The sequence below is a fragment of the Zingiber officinale genome, chromosome 7A, assembly GCF_018446385.1.
Source record: "Zingiber officinale cultivar Zhangliang chromosome 7A, Zo_v1.1, whole genome shotgun sequence".
Classification (NCBI taxonomy): Eukaryota; Viridiplantae; Streptophyta; class Magnoliopsida; order Zingiberales; family Zingiberaceae; genus Zingiber; species Zingiber officinale.
This window is the reverse complement of record NC_055998.1, coordinates 141,868,503-141,886,701: the sequence shown is the minus strand read 5'-3', so window position 1 is coordinate 141,886,701 and position 18,199 is coordinate 141,868,503. Positions and strand designations below refer to the sequence as shown.

Here is an 18,199-nt window from a genome sequence, read left to right as displayed (position 1 = left end):
GACAAAATGCAAGCTCTCCTGAGAGGAGTATGTAAGAACACGTTCTCCGAGGAGGAAACGGTATGCGTCAATTCGACCCAGAGTTTCAGCGAAACTCAAAGTCAGAACCGGACAGTATGAGACTGTCAAATTCGTAGTAAAAATTCACATTCTGGATATTGGTTACTGCTTTGACTAACTTTATTTTGCAAAAAATAAGGTGCTAGAAAAAAACTGGTCCGAGCACTCGGAATGTCATAGTCTATCCCTTCGCCAAGTTGGAGCGTGCTGATTGGACGGACTGAAGTCACAGTCCAAGCGTCCTGAAGGGATCCAAGCATTCAGAACAACCTATATAAGTAACATTCGACTAAGAGACAAATACACAACTTTGATTCGCGATTGCTTTCTTGCATGCTGTTCCAAAGACGTTCCTGCGACTCCATGATGCGACTCTGACGATTGAGTGACGCTACTCCGACGACCGAGCAACATAACTCCAACGACTGAGTGACACGACTCGAATAACTAAAAGCACAACCTTCCAGATCCCCAGAAGTTATTGGTATACTTTAATTACAACACTTGAATTATAAATCTATTGTACTAGTCTTTGTAAAGATTTATCGAATTGATAGTGAATTACTCAACGAAAATGATCAATGATCGTCGACCTTGAAATAAGAGTCGTCACATACTTTAAACCAAGTAAAAATAAACTATATTAACTTTATTTATTTTTCATTTCTATATTTATTCCACTACGTAAACTACGTTTTACTCGACTGTTTAAAATAAATTGACCACGTTCATCCCCTCTAATTGATCCATCCTACGATAAAATTGTAGATTAATTTTTATAACGGGCACACGCTACAAAAATGATTAGGCAGTTGTTACAATATATATTTAAAGTGAGTTTAAAATTTAAAATTTACATAGAATCTATCTAGTAACGGGTACAAAGCGTTTAGGATGAGTTTAAGGTAAGAGTTTCCAAAAAATCAAATAGACGCTCCTATAGTTTTATTCTAAAAATATCTTTGCATATAACGTTATTAACTGAAATCAACGGTTCAGATTTAAGGGAAGGGGAGACGGATGGTTAGATGCATGAACAGATGTATTCTAGTTGTTCGCATCGACTGGAACGCCCACAGAAAATGTTGGACACTCGTACCAAACTCTTTTCAATTATGCTCAATAATAGAGACTTTTTTGAAAAAAAAACGAAATCATACGTGCACTTCTTTTTTACCCGCCTCCGCTTCTGGTGGAAGAAACAGTGGCAGGGGACCATCCGTTCGGGTACGAGTTGGGGAAATCGTCAAATTGTTTTCTTTAAGAGCCGTGCCTTCTCCGTCCTCCGGCGTGAGAAATCGAGAGAAAGCGAGAATGGCTACGGGGGCGGAGGAGACGGCGGCGGTGGTGGGGAAGCCGGTGATGGTGGTGGGCGTCGACGACAGCGAGCACAGCGTCCATGCCCTCCAGTGGACGCTTCTCCACTTCTTCTCTTCCGTCGCCCCTGGGCATAGCTCGTCGTACAAGCTCGTCATAGTCAACGCCAAGCCCACGCCCACGTCCGTCATCAGCCTCGCCGGCCCTGGTACCAGCCTCTCCCCCTTACCGTTTCTCAATCTTTCAGTGGATTTGCTACTTACTCTGATTGATGAACTACTCCGATTTTCCTTGATGCATACTGTTGTCGTTAGATCAAGGGATTATTTGACCCGATTGGACCTTTGGATTGTCGATCGCAGGAGCTGCTGATGTGCTGCCGTTTGTGGAGTCGGATCTGAGGAAGATCGCACTGAATGTGCTCGAGAAAGCTAAGGAGATCTGTAGTGCTCATTCGGTAAATTCTATGGCTCTCAGATGCTAATTCCCGTTAAGAGTTTCCCAACTTTAGCCGTTCATGATTCGCCCTCATTGTGTATTTGCTTGGTAGTGTTTATACTCGAATTGTGCTTTCGTTTCTGGAACTGAGTTTCATTTTAGGGAAGAATCTACTACTCTTCGTCATTAGGAAACTTGTTATTGAGAAGCAATCTGTAACAAATACGACAATAACAATAGGACAACAAAGCCAAACCCTAACTTTTTGGATTTGGCTGTATCTATTGAGTTCCTGGAAAGTAAAACAATAACAATAGAACAACAAAGTCAAACCCTAACTTTTTGGATTTGGCTGTATCTATTGAGTTCCCGGAAAGTAAAACGAGGAAACCCAATGGCTAATTTAGATAAGCCTAGACCTTCTATCTTTTCTATCACATACTTAATGGTATTCTTTTATGCTGATTATTAGGATGGTTTTCTTAGATTACTTCACCATGCACTTGATTTGCTGTAAAAAACTTCATTATAATCTGAAGGCTTGTCCACATGTATATAAGTTTACACAGTTATGGCTTGACGAAAGTTGATTGGATCATCCTCCGCCATACCATCATTTTCCTCATGTTCTTGAAGTAGTACTATGTAATAATCCGAAATAGCACTCCTCCTTTCTCTACTAGACCTTCGTAAAGGCACTTGTTCTACATGCACTGGTTCTTGAGGTTGTTGAGTTTGTTCTTCTGGGAGTTGATTAACAATGTCTTGTTGTTCTGGTATTGCATCCTGATCACTGACAGGAATAAAGTCCTGATCATTATTAGAAGCAATCATAGGAATATAAACCATTTCCTCTTGAAGAGTAGTGAGAATACATTCTTCCTCAAAGACAAGGTCAGTTACTTTATTCTTCCCCCCAAACTCAATATCCTCAAAGAACGTTGCAGTTCCCGTCTCAAAGATGGTCTTTACTTTGGGATCATAAAACTTATAGCCCCGTGATCGCTTAGAATATCCAATAAAGTAGCTACTTACTGTTCTGGAGTCCAGTTTCTTTTCATGTGGCCTATACGATCTAGCCTCAGCTGGACATCCCCAAATATGAAAATGTTTGAGACTTGGCTTTCGCCTTGTCCAAAGCTCAAAAGGTGTTTTAGTAGCTGCTTTAGTGGGTACTCGATTTAGAATGAAAGCTGCTATCTTTAATGCTTCTCCCCAGAGTGACATTGGTAAGGTTGAATGACTAATCATACTCCTTACCATTTCCTTAAGAGTTCTATTACGTCGTTCAGCTATACCATTCATGCTTGGTGAGCCTGGCATGGTGTACTGTGGGACTATTCCACACTCCTCTAGGTATTGAGCAAAAGGTCCTGGACGTTGCTCACCTAAACCGTCATATCTACCGTAGTATTCACCACCACGATCAGATCTAACTTTCTTAATTCTTTTGTTTAGTTGGTTCTCAACTTCAACCTTAAATGATTTGAAAACGTCCAATGTTTGAGCCTTCTCATAAATAAGAAATAGGTATGCATATCGAGAATAATCATCAATGAATGATACAAAATATTGTTGACCATTCCAAGAAGGTGTTGGAAATGATCCACAAACATCTGTATGTATCAATTCCAATACTTCTGTAGCTCTATATGCACCCTCTTTCTTTCTTTTGGTCTGTTTGCCCTTAATGCATTCAATACAAACATTTAGGTCTGAAAAATCAATGGAATGTAAAATTCCATCTGATACAAGTCGTTCAACTCTATTTCTAGAGATGTGTCCTAAACGTTTGTGCCATAAGGCACCTGAATTTTCATTATTAAATTTACGCTTAGTACCACGTGATTCCACATTCAGGGTTTCAATATAAGAAGCATTTATATCAAGCATATAAAGATTGTCATAAATTATAAGTGAACTGGTTCCAACAATAATAGAGTTAATAGATAAACTGAATTGACCATTTCCAAACGAACAACAGTAACCTAATTTGTCCAAATTAGAAACAGAAACCAAATTCCGTCTAAATGACGGTATAACAAAAGTATCTATTAAGTCTAAATAGTAACAGTGCTTAACAACAATCTTAAATGCCCTATTGCTTCCACCTCAACCAACTTGCCATCACCCACATAAATGTATCTTTCAGCATCAGTTGGCTTTCGGTAGCTCAGGCAACCCTGCATTGAAACACTGATGTTAGTAGTAGCACCAGAGTCTAACCACCAAGTGTTTCTAGGTACAGAAGCTAAATTTACTTCAGAACAGACCAAAGTGAAAAATGTACCCTTTTTCGCACGCCATGCATGGTACTTAGGACATTCTTTCTTAACATGATTAGGCTTGTTACAGAAGAAACAACCTTTCTTGTCAGTATCCTGCTTTTGTTTCTTCACATAAAGACCTTTAGTAGCCTCATTCTTTCTTTTGTTGCCCTTATCTTAGGGGTGCTTGCCAAATAGGCACTTTCAGCCTTGATTTGCTTCAACCTCTCTTCCTCTTGAACACAGTATGAAATGAGCTCATTAAGAGTCTATTTCTCCCTTTGACAGTTATAATTGATTTGGAATTGACTGAACTGGTTCGGGAGAGATATAAGCACTAAATGCACAAGCATGTCATCTGACAATTCAAGATTAAGTGCCTTCAACTTTGATACAAGGTGGGACATTTCCATGATATATTCCCGAATATTTCCCTTGCCTTTATACTTTATGGAAATCAAGTTCTTCAGAATTGTGCTTGTTTCCGCCTTATCGCTTTTGGCAAAGCGTTTTTCAATCTCATCGAGATATTCCGTAGCTTTGGTGACACTATTAGACACCGCGCCCCTAAAAGCCTTAGGTATGCCGCGCTTGATGATCATAAGACTCATGCGGTTAGAGCGATCCCACTTCTCATATTTAGCTCTCTGTTCAGGGGAACTAGTATCTGTAGGAGCAGTGGGTTGCTCTGTCCTAAGCGCAAGATCCAGATCCATGCAGCTAAGAACAATTAGAATGTTCTCCTTCCAATCCTTAAAATTTGTACCATTAAGGATCGGTACTGAACTTAAGTTAGGAGAAATAGTAGCAACATTTGCCGAAAAGAGAACACAAGAATTATAACATAAATAACATGCTCATTTTGAATCAATTAAAAAACAAATGGTAAATCCCTTCTAAAGATACCCAGTGCAACAACAATATCAAGTCTTTGGACAATAATATTATTTGCAAATGGTACTCTTTCTGTAATAATCAAACACTAACAATAATGCATGACAAATAATAAACCTATCTTTGGATCGATTTATTATATGCATGAAACATAACAAATAAAACCTGATAATTGTTACGTGTTTATTATCACAAGTAAATGTATAATTTGTTAAGTATAAATCTTCCTTTGGGCCGATTAATACTCACATAAATATATACATTTACACTTTATTTAATACCTCAATAATATCTTAATATTTCAAGTTAAATTAAATTCAAACAATAGAGGTCACTTTGGTGACATATAGTTCGAATTTAATTTAATTTAAAATAATAGATATTAATAGAATCCATACAAACCAATTAAAATTTAATTTTATAAAATAATTTAATTAAATTATTTTATCCAAATAATTAAATTTAATGGAATGTCATTAAAGGGGATAAAATAAAGACAATTTAAGAAAATATGCACTAACTGTTACGTTTATTTAATTAAGCAAATAAATAATATTTAAATAATTTATTTACTTAACTAATTGCTTTTATAGTATTGATTTAAAAATTAATAGAACGTGACATTCACAAAACGTGGCAACAGAACGTGGCATTCACAAAAAAAAAACTTGTGAAAATTGAACGTGACCACTTTCTGAAATAACTGTTCATCCACGTAAGTTATTGAAACCATGTAACCGTTCATCGTCTCCCAAAAAAACAAAAATTACATACGCAAATTTTTTGAAACCATGATTCCCCACCGCTGTCGTCCCTTCCGGCCGAACCATAATCAAACGACAACATCTTATAAGGGAATGATTACGACGATAGCCCATAAGGGAACGATCACCATCGCGTCGTCACCAGCACCTAATTTGTTGGAAAATCACATAAGCAATTTCCGACAACTACTCGTTCCAACCCTGCGGTTTTCGACAAACACTCGTCCCCTCATGGCCGCTACTGTAAGGGTCACAGTATGCCACAGGAAATCAACCTTCGACGAGTTCCTTATTTAGGCAGGCCAGAATCCAAAAAATTTGGAATTTCATCGATGCAGACGATTGAATGAGGAAAAGACAGAATAGTTGCGTATGTTTATCAAAACAGAATAATTGCTTAAGAATTGGAAATAGATGACTCTGATACCAGTTGTTAAAATAATTGGGTTGAGAAATATCAACATAAAATTTATGCATTCTATTCAAATTCTTAAGAAATTATAAATTAGATAGACAGAAAATTACAGAAGCGTACCAGAATCCATAGTATGCAATTGATTTTGGGCAAGATCTTCAATTTACAGATCTTCCTTAGTATCCAGAGAGTTTTGTTGATGAGGAAACAAAACAAAAGCGTCATCTGCAAACTGGGACCATAACCCTTATTTATAGAAGCTTAAGTTGTTTATTTCTAATTTGGCCCCTCAACAAATTAGAAATTGCACATGGTATCCATATTAATTTATTCATAACAATTAAACCCTTAAAGTCATATTCCTTAATCATAAATTAGATCACATTAAACTATGACTTCTTTAATTGATGACATTAGACATTTATAATTACAATTATGGTCCCAAAATTCTAACATACTTCACCATGCACTTGATTTGCTGTAAAAAACTTCATTATAATCTGAAGGCTTGTCCACATGTATATAAAATTTTACCAAAAATAAAAAAGATCTGTCTTAGTCTCTACTCACTCGCCCTTGCCAAGTTGAAATGGAATTCGCCCCTTTTGTCAGTAATAGAATCGACTTGAGGAGGTTTTCCATCAACATGACTCTACATCTTTCAGTCAACATGTGTAAATGTAGTTCAACATATGCTGATCGTTAGAGTGAAGATGATGTGATCAAGAGATCCAACTCCAATTATACAAGGCAGGATTAAAAGAATAAGGAAGATTGAATATATCCTCAATTAGATACTAGCCTATCTTGACGAAGCACACAGCCTAGAGAAGGCAGTGGAACACCGTTTCTCCAAAGGTTAACTGTAAATTTAATTTATCGTCATAACTTGCCCAAATCAGCAGCCAATGGGTACCCGTGAAATATGTCAAACTAAGTATGCAAGCTCATGCGGAATTCAGTCTCAAGAAATATGGCCACCTTCATTTACAAAGGAAAGCTAAATTGTCTTTCATATCCGGTACACCAAGCCCACTATAGTCTATCAAAATGTATTCACAACTATAAATTCTTTGGTTTGATAGAGAAACCTCCATTTGTTGCTAAGACTTGTTTTGCCCTTCGTTTTATTTTATATAAATTTAGGAGATTTCATTAGAGTATCCATGGAACTTTTCGCATAATGAGTGAAGTTATACTAGCCAATTTGTTCTTTTTTCTTCCCTTTTTATCATTCTTAATTCACCAAGTCATGTATCAATTTAGCTAGCCAATGTGATTTAACAACTCGAGAGTTTCTTTCTTCATGAACCTTATATGTTTCAATTCGACAAACATGTTAAAAGGCTTTGTTGCATCATAATCCACAATACCAATAATATATATGCTTTTGAATTCTGATTCTGGAGTTCATCAGGAATTTGTTTTCTTCAACCACAGGTGACTGATGTGGAGTACGTAATCATGGAAGGAGATGCTAGAAATGTCTTGTGTGAGGCAGTGGAGAAATACCATGCTGAGATGTTAGTCGTAGGAAGCCATGGTTATGGAGCAATTAAAAGGTACCGCGACATATCCTTTTCAAGCAACTCTCACATAACATGTCAAGATCATAGCAAACAATAAATGTGCTATAAGACTGATCAGAGCTTCTAGTTTAAAGTTTATTCCATCAATTCACATTTCGATTCCTTGAACATCAAGAACAAGCATCCTGATTTGTGCATCTGTATTCTTCTTTCAGGGCGGTGTTGGGCAGTGTGAGTGATTACTGCGCTCACCATGCGCATTGCACTGTGATGATCGTGAAGAAGCCGAAGCCAAAACACTAAGTTTGTCGATATCTCAAGCTACTGAACACTACTTGGCTCGTTTGGTGCACATAAATAACACCTAAAAGATGTGATTGGTAAAAATAAACTCGTTTTTATCGTCTTGTATCAATGTTATCTGGATTCATGCTTGTTAGTAGTAACTTATTGCTTAGTTGTTGGAATGTCGATGTATCGCCTAGAATGCGGCAGTCTCCTTCCCGAGGATCTAGTGCACATTTCCGACTGCAAATTGTGATCCCCAACGATATACCTAGGGCCTCGATCGAGGATACATTCTACTGCCTCGTGTACCTAAATTAGTTAGGCTCGACAAAGGTTGCAGCCTTGTCGACACCCCAACCCCCCCCCCCCAAAACAAAATCCTCCCCCTTGGTGTGTTGGAGAATTATTTTAAATTTAGTTCTATTTATGAAATTAGATACTCAAAAAACGGTTAACAACTTAAATGTTTAGAAGATTTAAGAATAGAAATTTGTAATATATATATATATATATATGTATATAAATTTGTTATCCTGCGCGACGCCACAGTGCACGACTGTGCGCGCCGCGCAGGATAACAATTGTTTTTATTTTTTTTTTATTTTTTTAAATTTATGAATTAAAAAAATAATTGAAAAAAAATAAAAAATAAAATATGTTTTTAAGAGTTTATTTTTAGGGTTCAGGCTTTGGTTGTAGTATTAAAGTTATTTTTTTTTTAGATTTTACCTCTAGAGTTTAGGCTTCCCAATTAGATTATAGTGTTTGGTTTTAAAAAAAAATTAAAAAAAAATAATTTAAGCATTTATTGAGTATTGTAATATGTTAAGGGAATATATTAAGGTATTAAAAATTTATATAAGGAAATGTTTAATTTTTTAATTGATTTTAAAATATTAAAAAAAACAAAAAAATAAAAAAAAAAAAGCTGATCACAACCGATCGTTACATATCCTGATCGGTCTGTGGACTGATCAGGAAGTACAAATGATTATATAATAATGCGATGATGGAGGGAGGTCTATTTGGCACAGGGTTAATTGTTAGGGTGGAGGTTAAAATCAAGTAGGTCAATGCTCGGATGTCAAAGGGTCGAATGGAGGACAATCATAAGGGTTGGTCAGGTAGTCAAACCTCGACCGACGGGAGATATGTCCGAGCAGATCATCAATCCGACTTGGGATGACACGTAAGGCAGCTGATGCTTAGTACACAATAGCAAGACGTTGAGGGAGAGTGGATAACTTGTCTGAACGGGGAAGAATATGTTACTACACAGTCACCGCACGGAAGAACCACCTGAGGTCGTCAGAGTGGAGGTCTCCTGGCCGAGCGGCTACCTCGCAAGGTCAAGCGACGGGACTTGGCCGCGGACGGAGCGGAGTCTCGGCCGAGCGACTACCTCGCTTGACCCAGCAACACGACCACTATAGAATCTGCCGACATCCTTTTGGAAAATAGTGCGCTAACACGAGGCATGGTCGACAGACGAATCGTACGACGAAAACTTCTATTGTCTTGTCAGGAATATCCTGTTAAGGTATGATGTCAGAGGTATTTTCTTGACAAGCTCTTTCGAGTAACACATTGAAGAGCGTGCCTATGCCTTGAGAAGCGCACACGTCACCCATCAGAGCTTTATATAAAGGGCGTCCATTACTAGTGGAGGTACGCGTTGTTTACTTTTTGCGCACTGTTGCTCCTCTTTTCTTCATATTCTGGTGACTGATTTGAACATCGAAAGGTCAACATCGAAGACTCATTTCCTAACCCAATACTAACGTTATTTGATTTGCATAGTGAAACGAAGTTCACGTCCGGTCAGTGGAAGTGTGGAACTGTCATCTTTTAATTTTTCAACTTTATATTTTTTAGACAGAATCATATAAGTTTTTTTAAACTCCCCATGTCTTGGTGAGAGATTTGAATTTTTTTTGTCTCAGGATGTTGTTCCACCACTTATTAACGTTATAATAATTTATTTTTAGATTAGGTAAAGAGAGATAAATTATAAGGTTAATTCATAGTTGACGTTTGTAAAGAAAAAATTTTCTTTTATATCCCTAATAAAATTGTTTTTTTTTTAAAAAAAATATTTTTTAAGCCCATTAGAGGCGTGGCCCGGCCAAGATGCAGCCTAAAGCGGTGTGGGACGAGCAAAGAACAAAGTTACTAATCGCCTCTATGGAGATCAGATAGAATCGGAGTTTGATTTGACTTCGATGGAGATCGAATCGGAAGACGGCGCTACGATCCCCATCGAGCGGGACTCGTCGACGGAGATCGGAAGACGCCCAGGTCTAGGGCTCCGCCGTCCGTCGCCCCCGGACTGCACCGTCTCGCGCCGCCACCTGTCGTTGCGACTCGTCGGAGGCCACTCCGAAGACGGGCCGAGGGTTCTATTCGAGGTCATCGGGCGAAATCCCGTCGTAGTTTGTGGCTGCGGCGGCAGGCCGAGGGTTTACCGGAAGTCAGAGAAGGGCGAGCTCAGAGACGGCGACCGGCTGTCTCTTTCTCTCAAAAATCTCTCCTTCTGGGTTCTGAGGAGGCGGGGAGCTGCGCCGGGAACCGTGGAGCAGAATGTCGTCGACGCGGTGGCGAGGAGGGAGAAGAGGACTTCAGAGAGGAAGAAGAATGAAGGAAAATCAGTGATCGAAGCAATCGGAGGCGAAGAAGAAGATCTGGAACATGAGCTTGCCGCATTGGATGCCTCCCAAATCGATCCTATCAAAGGTCAGAACCGAACTTTCCATCATAATTTCATCCTTTTTTTACTGCAATTTCGTTCGATCAACCCTCCTAGCGAATACTTTGTCCTTGCGGCCGTCTGTAGAGTTTGGGTTTTTGGTGAAAGGCCATGAGTTCGATCGTTTCCCAAGGCACAAGATCCGATCAGTGAAGGACTGGAATTGGTTCCTCGACCGCGACGACGACAATGATGAACATGAAGGAATTAAGAGGAATAGGAGTCTCGGGAAGAAGAAGAAGGGCGATGATTGTGAGGATGAGGAGTGGGCAGATGTTGAAGATGTTGTCGAAGTGAGGAATGCTATTAGGCCTATGTACTCTACTAGGTCGAACAGAGCAAAGAAGCCTAAGAAAGAAGAAGAAGAAGAAGAAGAAAAAGATGATGAAACTTTAGGCGGTTTCATTGTCGATGATGGTGGTGATGATGAAGAAGATGAAGGGGAAATGGAGGAGGAAGAAGAGGAAGAAGAATTCGTTGGCGAGGACGATGAAGAAGATGAATGATCCTGTAAAATTGGAAGGTGAAGAAAGAAGAAGAGCTGTACCACTAGGAAAATCTTGAGTTCTTGTCATCTCATTACATGTGTTCTAGTTTGAATGATGTGCTTAGTTTTTTTTTGAATTTTGTCTCAACTAATCTAACTATAACTCAAAGTCGTAGAACCTGTTTTTGTGATCCAAAAGGTTTCTTTTCAAATGAGTTCGAATCTTAAATAGGATGAATATTCAAATTTCAAATGGGATGAATATTAAGGTTGATTTAGGAATGCGCATAAGCTGGATTTACTTAGAAAAATAATGCTATTTTATTGGATTTGTACCACTAATAGTGTGTATTTATTTTATTTTATTTATTCTAAAAATACCCTCATCTAATATATGAAGGTTAAAGTTATTATACTTGTGGTAGTGAAAAAAAAAGTCTGGTGTACAAAGCTCTTACTGCGGGATCTCGGTAAAAGATTTATTGTACATGATTTTATCGTATTTTTTGTAAGATACTATTTCCATGATTTAAATCCGTGAATTTTTTGTCACAAAATAACAACTTGTAGTAGTAATTTTAACAAATTAAAAAGTTTTGTTAGTAAGCAAAGCAGGTTTAATGAATGTTTAAAGTATTTTTTAAACTAATATTAGAGTAGTATTTATTGTACTTTTGATCAAAATTACTTGGAATATAACTAGATCTGAAAAAAAGAGAGTTTTATTTATTATTTTTTTTTATAATATGAGATTTTTTTTTTATGATAATAAAAAATAAGAAGGTAAAAGATAATAATTATATATGATATTGCAATTAACTCTAAAAAATTTGAGCAATTCATTTACTTCTCCCTCTTAATTTTGTATAGTCCTCCTAGTGACTAGTGTGTCGTGGGCAGTGGCTGCTCAAACGGAGCCCATCAAGTTTGGACTCGATTCCAATCCTTCGTGCGATGGCCGCCATCGCGGTGTTCCCTTCTTGCGGCGCCCGCCGCCTCAATGCTCGCCCTTGGCTCCGCGCCGTCCGCGCCGCCTCCGGCTCTTCTGCCTCCCCTTCCCCCTCTCCTCTTCCTCCGCCCTCCGGGATCGATGCCATCGTAGATGCGCCAAGTTCTGGCGCCGCTCCCCCTTCTCGCTCCTTTTTCCCGAAGCGAGGCCAGACCCTGGAGCTCGTCTGCGAGTCCCTCGCTTTCAAGGCCAAGGGAATCTGCAAGGCCGCTGATTCCGGATTCGTCTTAATGTGCGACCGCGCCCTCCCGGGCGAGCGCTTCCTCGGCCGCGTCTCCCGCAAGAAGGACAGCTATGCCGAGGTCGTAAAATCCTTCCATGCCCAGTCACTATTTCTATCCTATTAATACATCAATTCTCGATTAGTATGGTAGTCTCGGTTGTAGGTGACGAAGCTGAAAACGATTACTCCGCATTGGGACGCCGTGGAACCTCCCTGTCAGTATGCTTCGTACTGCGGAGGGTGTAAGACTCAGAATCTTTCGTACGAGGCTCAGATTCGAGCCAAGGAGCAACAAGTTCGGGATTTGATCGTTCACGTCGGCAGATTCTCAGACAAAGATGCTGGCTTTTCTAAGGTTATGAAGTCTATAGTGCCCTGCGATCTGCTGTTCCACTACCGTAACAAGGTCTGCGTCTTCTTTAGTGAAAGGCAATTTTTTGCCCTACTCGCTGTAGTAAAGTTGCAATCTTTACGTAGATGGAATTCTCATTTGGTCATGAAAGATGGATGCCGCCAGATGTATTGACTTCAGAGGATAAGATGGAGAGTGGTTATGCTTTGGGTTTGCATGCTCCAGGGTTCTTTTATAAGGTCCTTCATGTTGAGAAATGCTTATTACAGTCTGAAGTAGCTAACAAGGTAACACTTTATTTTCTTTTGGTGGATGGAAGTTTGATTTGTTGACATGTATTTTTGCATCACGTGCACAAAATTTGATTTGTTTTTATTTTAGCATTAATTTTACTTTGGTTGAAATGTATTTGATTTGCTCATTTTGATTCATTCATTGATTTGTAGAATTTGGTCTTCATTAGGTTGATTCAGCAAATTTGTGTTCTCTGCTACTCATCAGTGGATATGGAATGTATTTCAGTTGATTGTTTCCTAATTTTATAGGTTCTTGCAGTTTTTCAAGATAGTTGGATGGACCCCGAGCTGGGCCTCTTGCCATATAATGTCCTTAATCATAGTGGATTTCTTAAGCATCTAATGCTAAGAACTGGAAGGTAAGCCATCTTCTCTGAGATCTATATGTAGATGAGAATATGCAGATGGATTAAATTTCCATATATTGCCACAATCGTTTTGGTTTACCTCCTATCATGCCTTTGCTTATCCGGTAATCAGTAGACTTGTTACTATTTTAATGTTTAGAAGTTTCTTCTTAAATGCATCCAAAGATATCATCCAATATCAGAACATGTTCTTTATGCTCTTAAAATTACATTTTTAGGTTGTTTCTTAATAATTTTTAGTAGTCCATGCTACGAAATTTTTATCTGATTCAACCTGGTAGTCTCTTTTTGAATAAAAAGGGATCTCAAGTAATCAACTGGAAGGGATGCTGCAGAACAAAATTTGTATTTGTCTACCATAAGAGTGACTGGTCCAATTAGAATAGATGTTTAGAGTTATCGAGGAATTCAACAATCTATCTATATTTTTTAATTTTGTGTTTATTTTTTAACATGTGTAACAATCCTCATATCATATTATTTTGACAATATTTTGCATTCAATAATAGTTTTTGAAATATTAAGGTTGTTAAATGTATTTATTCAAGTTACTTCGTTTTTTCAAACAAAAATATTATGGGAACCATAGTTGAACTATAATGGCCATCACCTATCACTAAATCTATAAAATTACATATGTGATGTTTGATCTTATTCAATATATATTGTGTTGGACTCTAAGTGAATCTATTTAGTTAGCTGATAACTATAAAGTGCATACTTCACTTGACCCGGTAACATTCTAGACTCCCCACTTCCTTCTTGTCCTTTAAAGCATTCCATATCTTGCGTTCTAATCTGTTCTGGTTAACATCTGCATTACTAATTTCAGTAGCATTTTTTTTTTCATATTTTTTCTTCTGTTTAGAGCTTTCTTCTGGCCATGCTAAAAAATTTCCATTTCCTGTAATTGGATTTATATACTGTCTCAGAGATGTCAAGACTGGCACACCAGAGGTCATGGTCAACTTTGTCACGTCTTCCTACATGCCTAGCCTGTTGATGCCTCTCGTTGACAAAATCATTGCATTTCCTGAAGTGGTTTGTACAAAATTGCATTTCATTACTTAATAAAGCCGTATGGTTGTACAAAACTACATCAACACCTCAATATATATATATATATATATATTTCAATTGTGTGAATAACTTGCCTTTGTGGTTGATCATAGGTCAGTGTTGTGAATAATGTAAACAGATCAGTTGGGAATACATCCGTAGGGGAAGAAGAATATACTTTGTATGGAAAATCCTCTATTACAGAGATGTTAAGAGGACTTGTATTTCAGATATCAGCCAATTCCTTCTTCCAGACCAATTCTCACCAGGTAAGCGATAATACTTGCACTGCTTGTTTTTCCTCCTGCTTTACATTGTTTTAAATTTTGATATTGCCAAAAGCTGTGATATATCACTTCCATATTGCATTCCTCTTTCTTCTGGAACAACTTTCTTCAAGTTCATGGAGAATGTTTCAATGATTACATAATTGAATGTGCAAACATCAGACATATTGCAGTAATGGTTTGATAGGAAGGTTTGAATTTCAGTCTTTGACTAAATAGCATGGTCTTGATACCACGCTGAAGTGCCAACGGTTGATGCCAATGGCCAAGGGAGGAGAGAATTAAATAAGAAGAACAAGAAGAAGATTAGAAAACTATATAGTGGGGGAGGGGGGCTTGCAAGGTTTGAGGTACCATTTCATACTAGAGTTTTGTTCTCGATGTGACATGGTACTGCTTTGACAATGTATTGCGTTAATAATTGTCGCACTTTTGGTAGTATCAAATCATTGCCAAGATAAATTTAGATGTGTTTTATTCTTTTAACACCCTTAAGTTTATTTATTTTTAAAAATAAGAATAATAATTATTATGTGGTAAAGCAAGCTAGATAAATGAAATAAGTTTTACTTATTTAATTATCTTTCACTTAGATTTTCAATTTTTAATAAAAAGAAATCAATTATGAATTGAGTTAAAAAATGATTTTATTTTCTATTTAAATGTGTGATTCATATAAATGTTAATCTTATAATTTTATTCCACTTAACATTTTTATTGATAAAAAAAAACTCTAACTATTAGATAATCAATTTAACTAGAATTTTAGAGAAATGAGCTACAAAGATATAACAAAAATATGACATTACTTGAATTCATTTTGGCCGGGGTCATAGTATGCCAAGCCATAACGACTGATATCACAACACAATGTTTATTGACATAATCAGTACAGATGACACAGGATATTTTATCAGACTCAATTAGTACTGATTTCAGAATATTACTGTAACAATACATTTCAGCCGTGCCATTTGGCTCGGTGTGAGATTTCAAATCATGGTTGATAGTGATTTGGTGTTTTGGCTGGTATGTTTACATGCTTTGCTAATGACACATTAACTAATCCATGTTGTTCAAAATATTTGGTTACATTTTGAAAGACAATATTAGCGGTAGAACTTCTGCAGTTTTGCCTACTAAATGAAACTGATGCTTAGGCTCATAGAATAAGAAAAGCATTTCCCTTAAAACAAGCAAAGTATAATTTCACTAGCTGTTTTCAGGCAGAGGTGCTGTACAAGCTTGTTGAAGACTGTGCTAGACTTAGAGGAGATGGTTCAGAGATTGTACTCGATCTATTTTGCGGTACAGGAAGTATTGGTTTGAGCCTTGCAAAAAGGTACTCTCTGATAGTTGAGTTACATGCTCGCTTTTAGTAGGAATCTAAAAAGAAAGTCTTGTTTGTTTTAAGGGTTAAGCATGTTTATGGATTTGAAGTCGTGGCTGAAGCTGTTTCTGATGCTCTCAGAAATGCCAAGTTAAATGGCATCGAAAATGCAACATTTGTCCAAGGAGATCTTAATAAAATCAGCGATAGTTTTGGGAAGGATTTTCCAAAACCTGACATTGTAATTACAGGTATTGCTCTTGTTTATAGCTGCTTCCTTACTTTTTGGGTGAATTTTTTTTAGCTTGTCTTGTCATGAAAAATTCATTCCTTGATTATATTTATAAATGGTTCCTGAAATTTTGATGGATTTAAGTCGACTACAACTTAAATACTCCAGTCTTTTTTTTTAAAAAAAAAAACAGTAGCTGATAGAGTCACGATATGAAATCATTGAATCTCACATGTGTTCTTGAATCTCAAGGTTCTGTTTTACAATTCTGCAGATCCAAACCGGCCAGGCATGCATATGAAGTTGATCAAATATCTTCTTAAACTAAAGGCACCACGCATTGTCTACGTCTCATGCAATCCAGCCACACTAGCTCGTGATCTTGATTACCTCTGTCATGGTGTTGTATGTATCCTTGAACCCGCTCTTTTGGTTTTAATGGTTTTTCATGAAAATACACATGCAGGGCATTATGAAGTTAAATTTTTATCAATTTTGCACAGACCGAGCAAGGAATAAGCGGATGCTACAGTTTGAAAAGTGTTCAGCCAGTTGATATGTTCCCTCATACTCCCCATATAGAATGTGTCTGCTTGCTGGAGCTTAGTTGATTGTTAGCTTTATGTCTCGTATGCCTACCGTGGGAATCAATGAAATGTTCGCTTCTCACAGCCGTACGTACTTGCCTATGATGATTATATTCCAGTTTTACAGTGTTATGTGCCAAGCCTTTTGCAATATACGCATATAATTTTGCTCTTGTTTAATGTAGTTATTTTTTAACAGCAATGACATATTATACTCTTTTTTCCTCAAACAGGTTGCTACGTTGCTATAAATTACCGATCATGATTTTGTAAACAAGATGAGCTGCGAAAAATAATGTGAGCTTAAAAAGATGCACATTGAGATATTAAAATACAACCATGGAGGACAACTGCTTCAATTGAACAAACAATCAAAGGAGGTTATTTCATTATGCATGTGAAAGACAACTTTTCTTCAAACTCGCATTGTCAATTTTGTAATTTCCATAAATCTGTTTTTTTTCCCTTTCACCTTACTGGTAAAATTAACTTGTATTTCCTAATGGCTTCGAGTTTGTTATCACTATTTCTTATAATCTTCAGTGTTTTAGTGAATTTTAGCATCTACCTTTCCTGTGTCATGTGGATTTGATTCTTTGTTCTTGGCATTGACAAGAACAAAAGAAGTTATGAAGTTGGAGAAATATACTTGGACTTAAACTGTTACAAATAAAAGGGTCTGGCATTCTCATTTAAGCCTACATCATTTGAGGGAGATGCCATTAGTACGGAGCAGGTAGTGAAGGATTCAGAGGCCGGGCAGGGGGCAGGGGGCAGGGGGCACATTGCAGCTGGAGTGGAAGTTCTCATAGGTGTTCACAGAGTGCTTGGCGGCTAGGATGTCTATAAAGGTACGACCTCAACTATTTGTTTTTTGAGATCCCCTTTCATTATAAATCTTGCTGCCAGCGAAGCCATAAAATTGTGTCTCCCCGCTTGAGGATTTGCTTATAGGTTTCAAACAGTATGTTTTAAGTTCTATAGATAAAACATGAGTTATAACATGCTTGATGTTGAGGAAACACTTCTCATCTTCAAGGAATTTTGGAGTCAGTAAGATTTGTATTGAGAACTTTAGAGCAGGTTTTATAAAGTGTCTCCTTGTTAATCTTTTTGCAAGTAGTCTTGAAACTTTGTTGTATCTGAAAAATTGAAAATCTTATTTGTAAAAACTTTATTGTAAACAACTGTAAAATTAAAATTAGGTGAAAAATTTCAATCTTGATAGAATATGGTTTTTTCCCCTCTGAA

At 37.4% G+C, this 18,199-nt stretch overlaps 2 protein-coding genes across 3 annotated transcripts; both read left to right on the top strand.

Annotated features, from left to right (window-relative positions):
- Positions 1-1,328: 1,328 nt before the first annotated feature.
- Positions 1,329-8,151, top strand: LOC122003011 (universal stress protein PHOS34-like). Its single transcript, XM_042558437.1, has 4 exons — positions 1,329-1,585; positions 1,740-1,834; positions 7,596-7,717; positions 7,900-8,151. The coding sequence occupies exons 1-4, from the start codon at positions 1,375-1,377 to the stop codon at positions 7,985-7,987; spliced, it is 516 nt and encodes a 171-aa protein (XP_042414371.1). The 5' UTR covers positions 1,329-1,374; the 3' UTR covers positions 7,988-8,151.
- Positions 8,152-10,520: 2,369 nt separating this feature from the next.
- On the top strand, positions 10,521-17,515 carry LOC122003008 (uncharacterized RNA methyltransferase CT0009-like). 2 transcript variants are annotated; one of them, XM_042558434.1, is made up of 12 exons: positions 10,521-10,705; positions 12,106-12,516; positions 12,601-12,843; positions 12,915-13,076; positions 13,335-13,444; positions 14,386-14,494; positions 14,626-14,781; positions 16,026-16,141; positions 16,214-16,380; positions 16,636-16,766; positions 16,865-17,035; positions 17,182-17,515. In XM_042558434.1, exons 1-11 carry the CDS (start codon positions 10,661-10,663, stop codon positions 16,970-16,972), a joined length of 1,758 nt encoding a protein of 585 aa, XP_042414368.1. In that variant the 5' UTR covers positions 10,521-10,660; the 3' UTR covers positions 16,973-17,035; positions 17,182-17,515. The 2 variants fall into 2 exon arrangements, with proteins under 2 accessions (XP_042414368.1, XP_042414369.1); XM_042558435.1 differs by having other exon boundaries at positions 10,583-10,705; positions 12,076-12,516.
- The last annotated feature ends 684 nt before the right edge of the window (positions 17,516-18,199 follow it).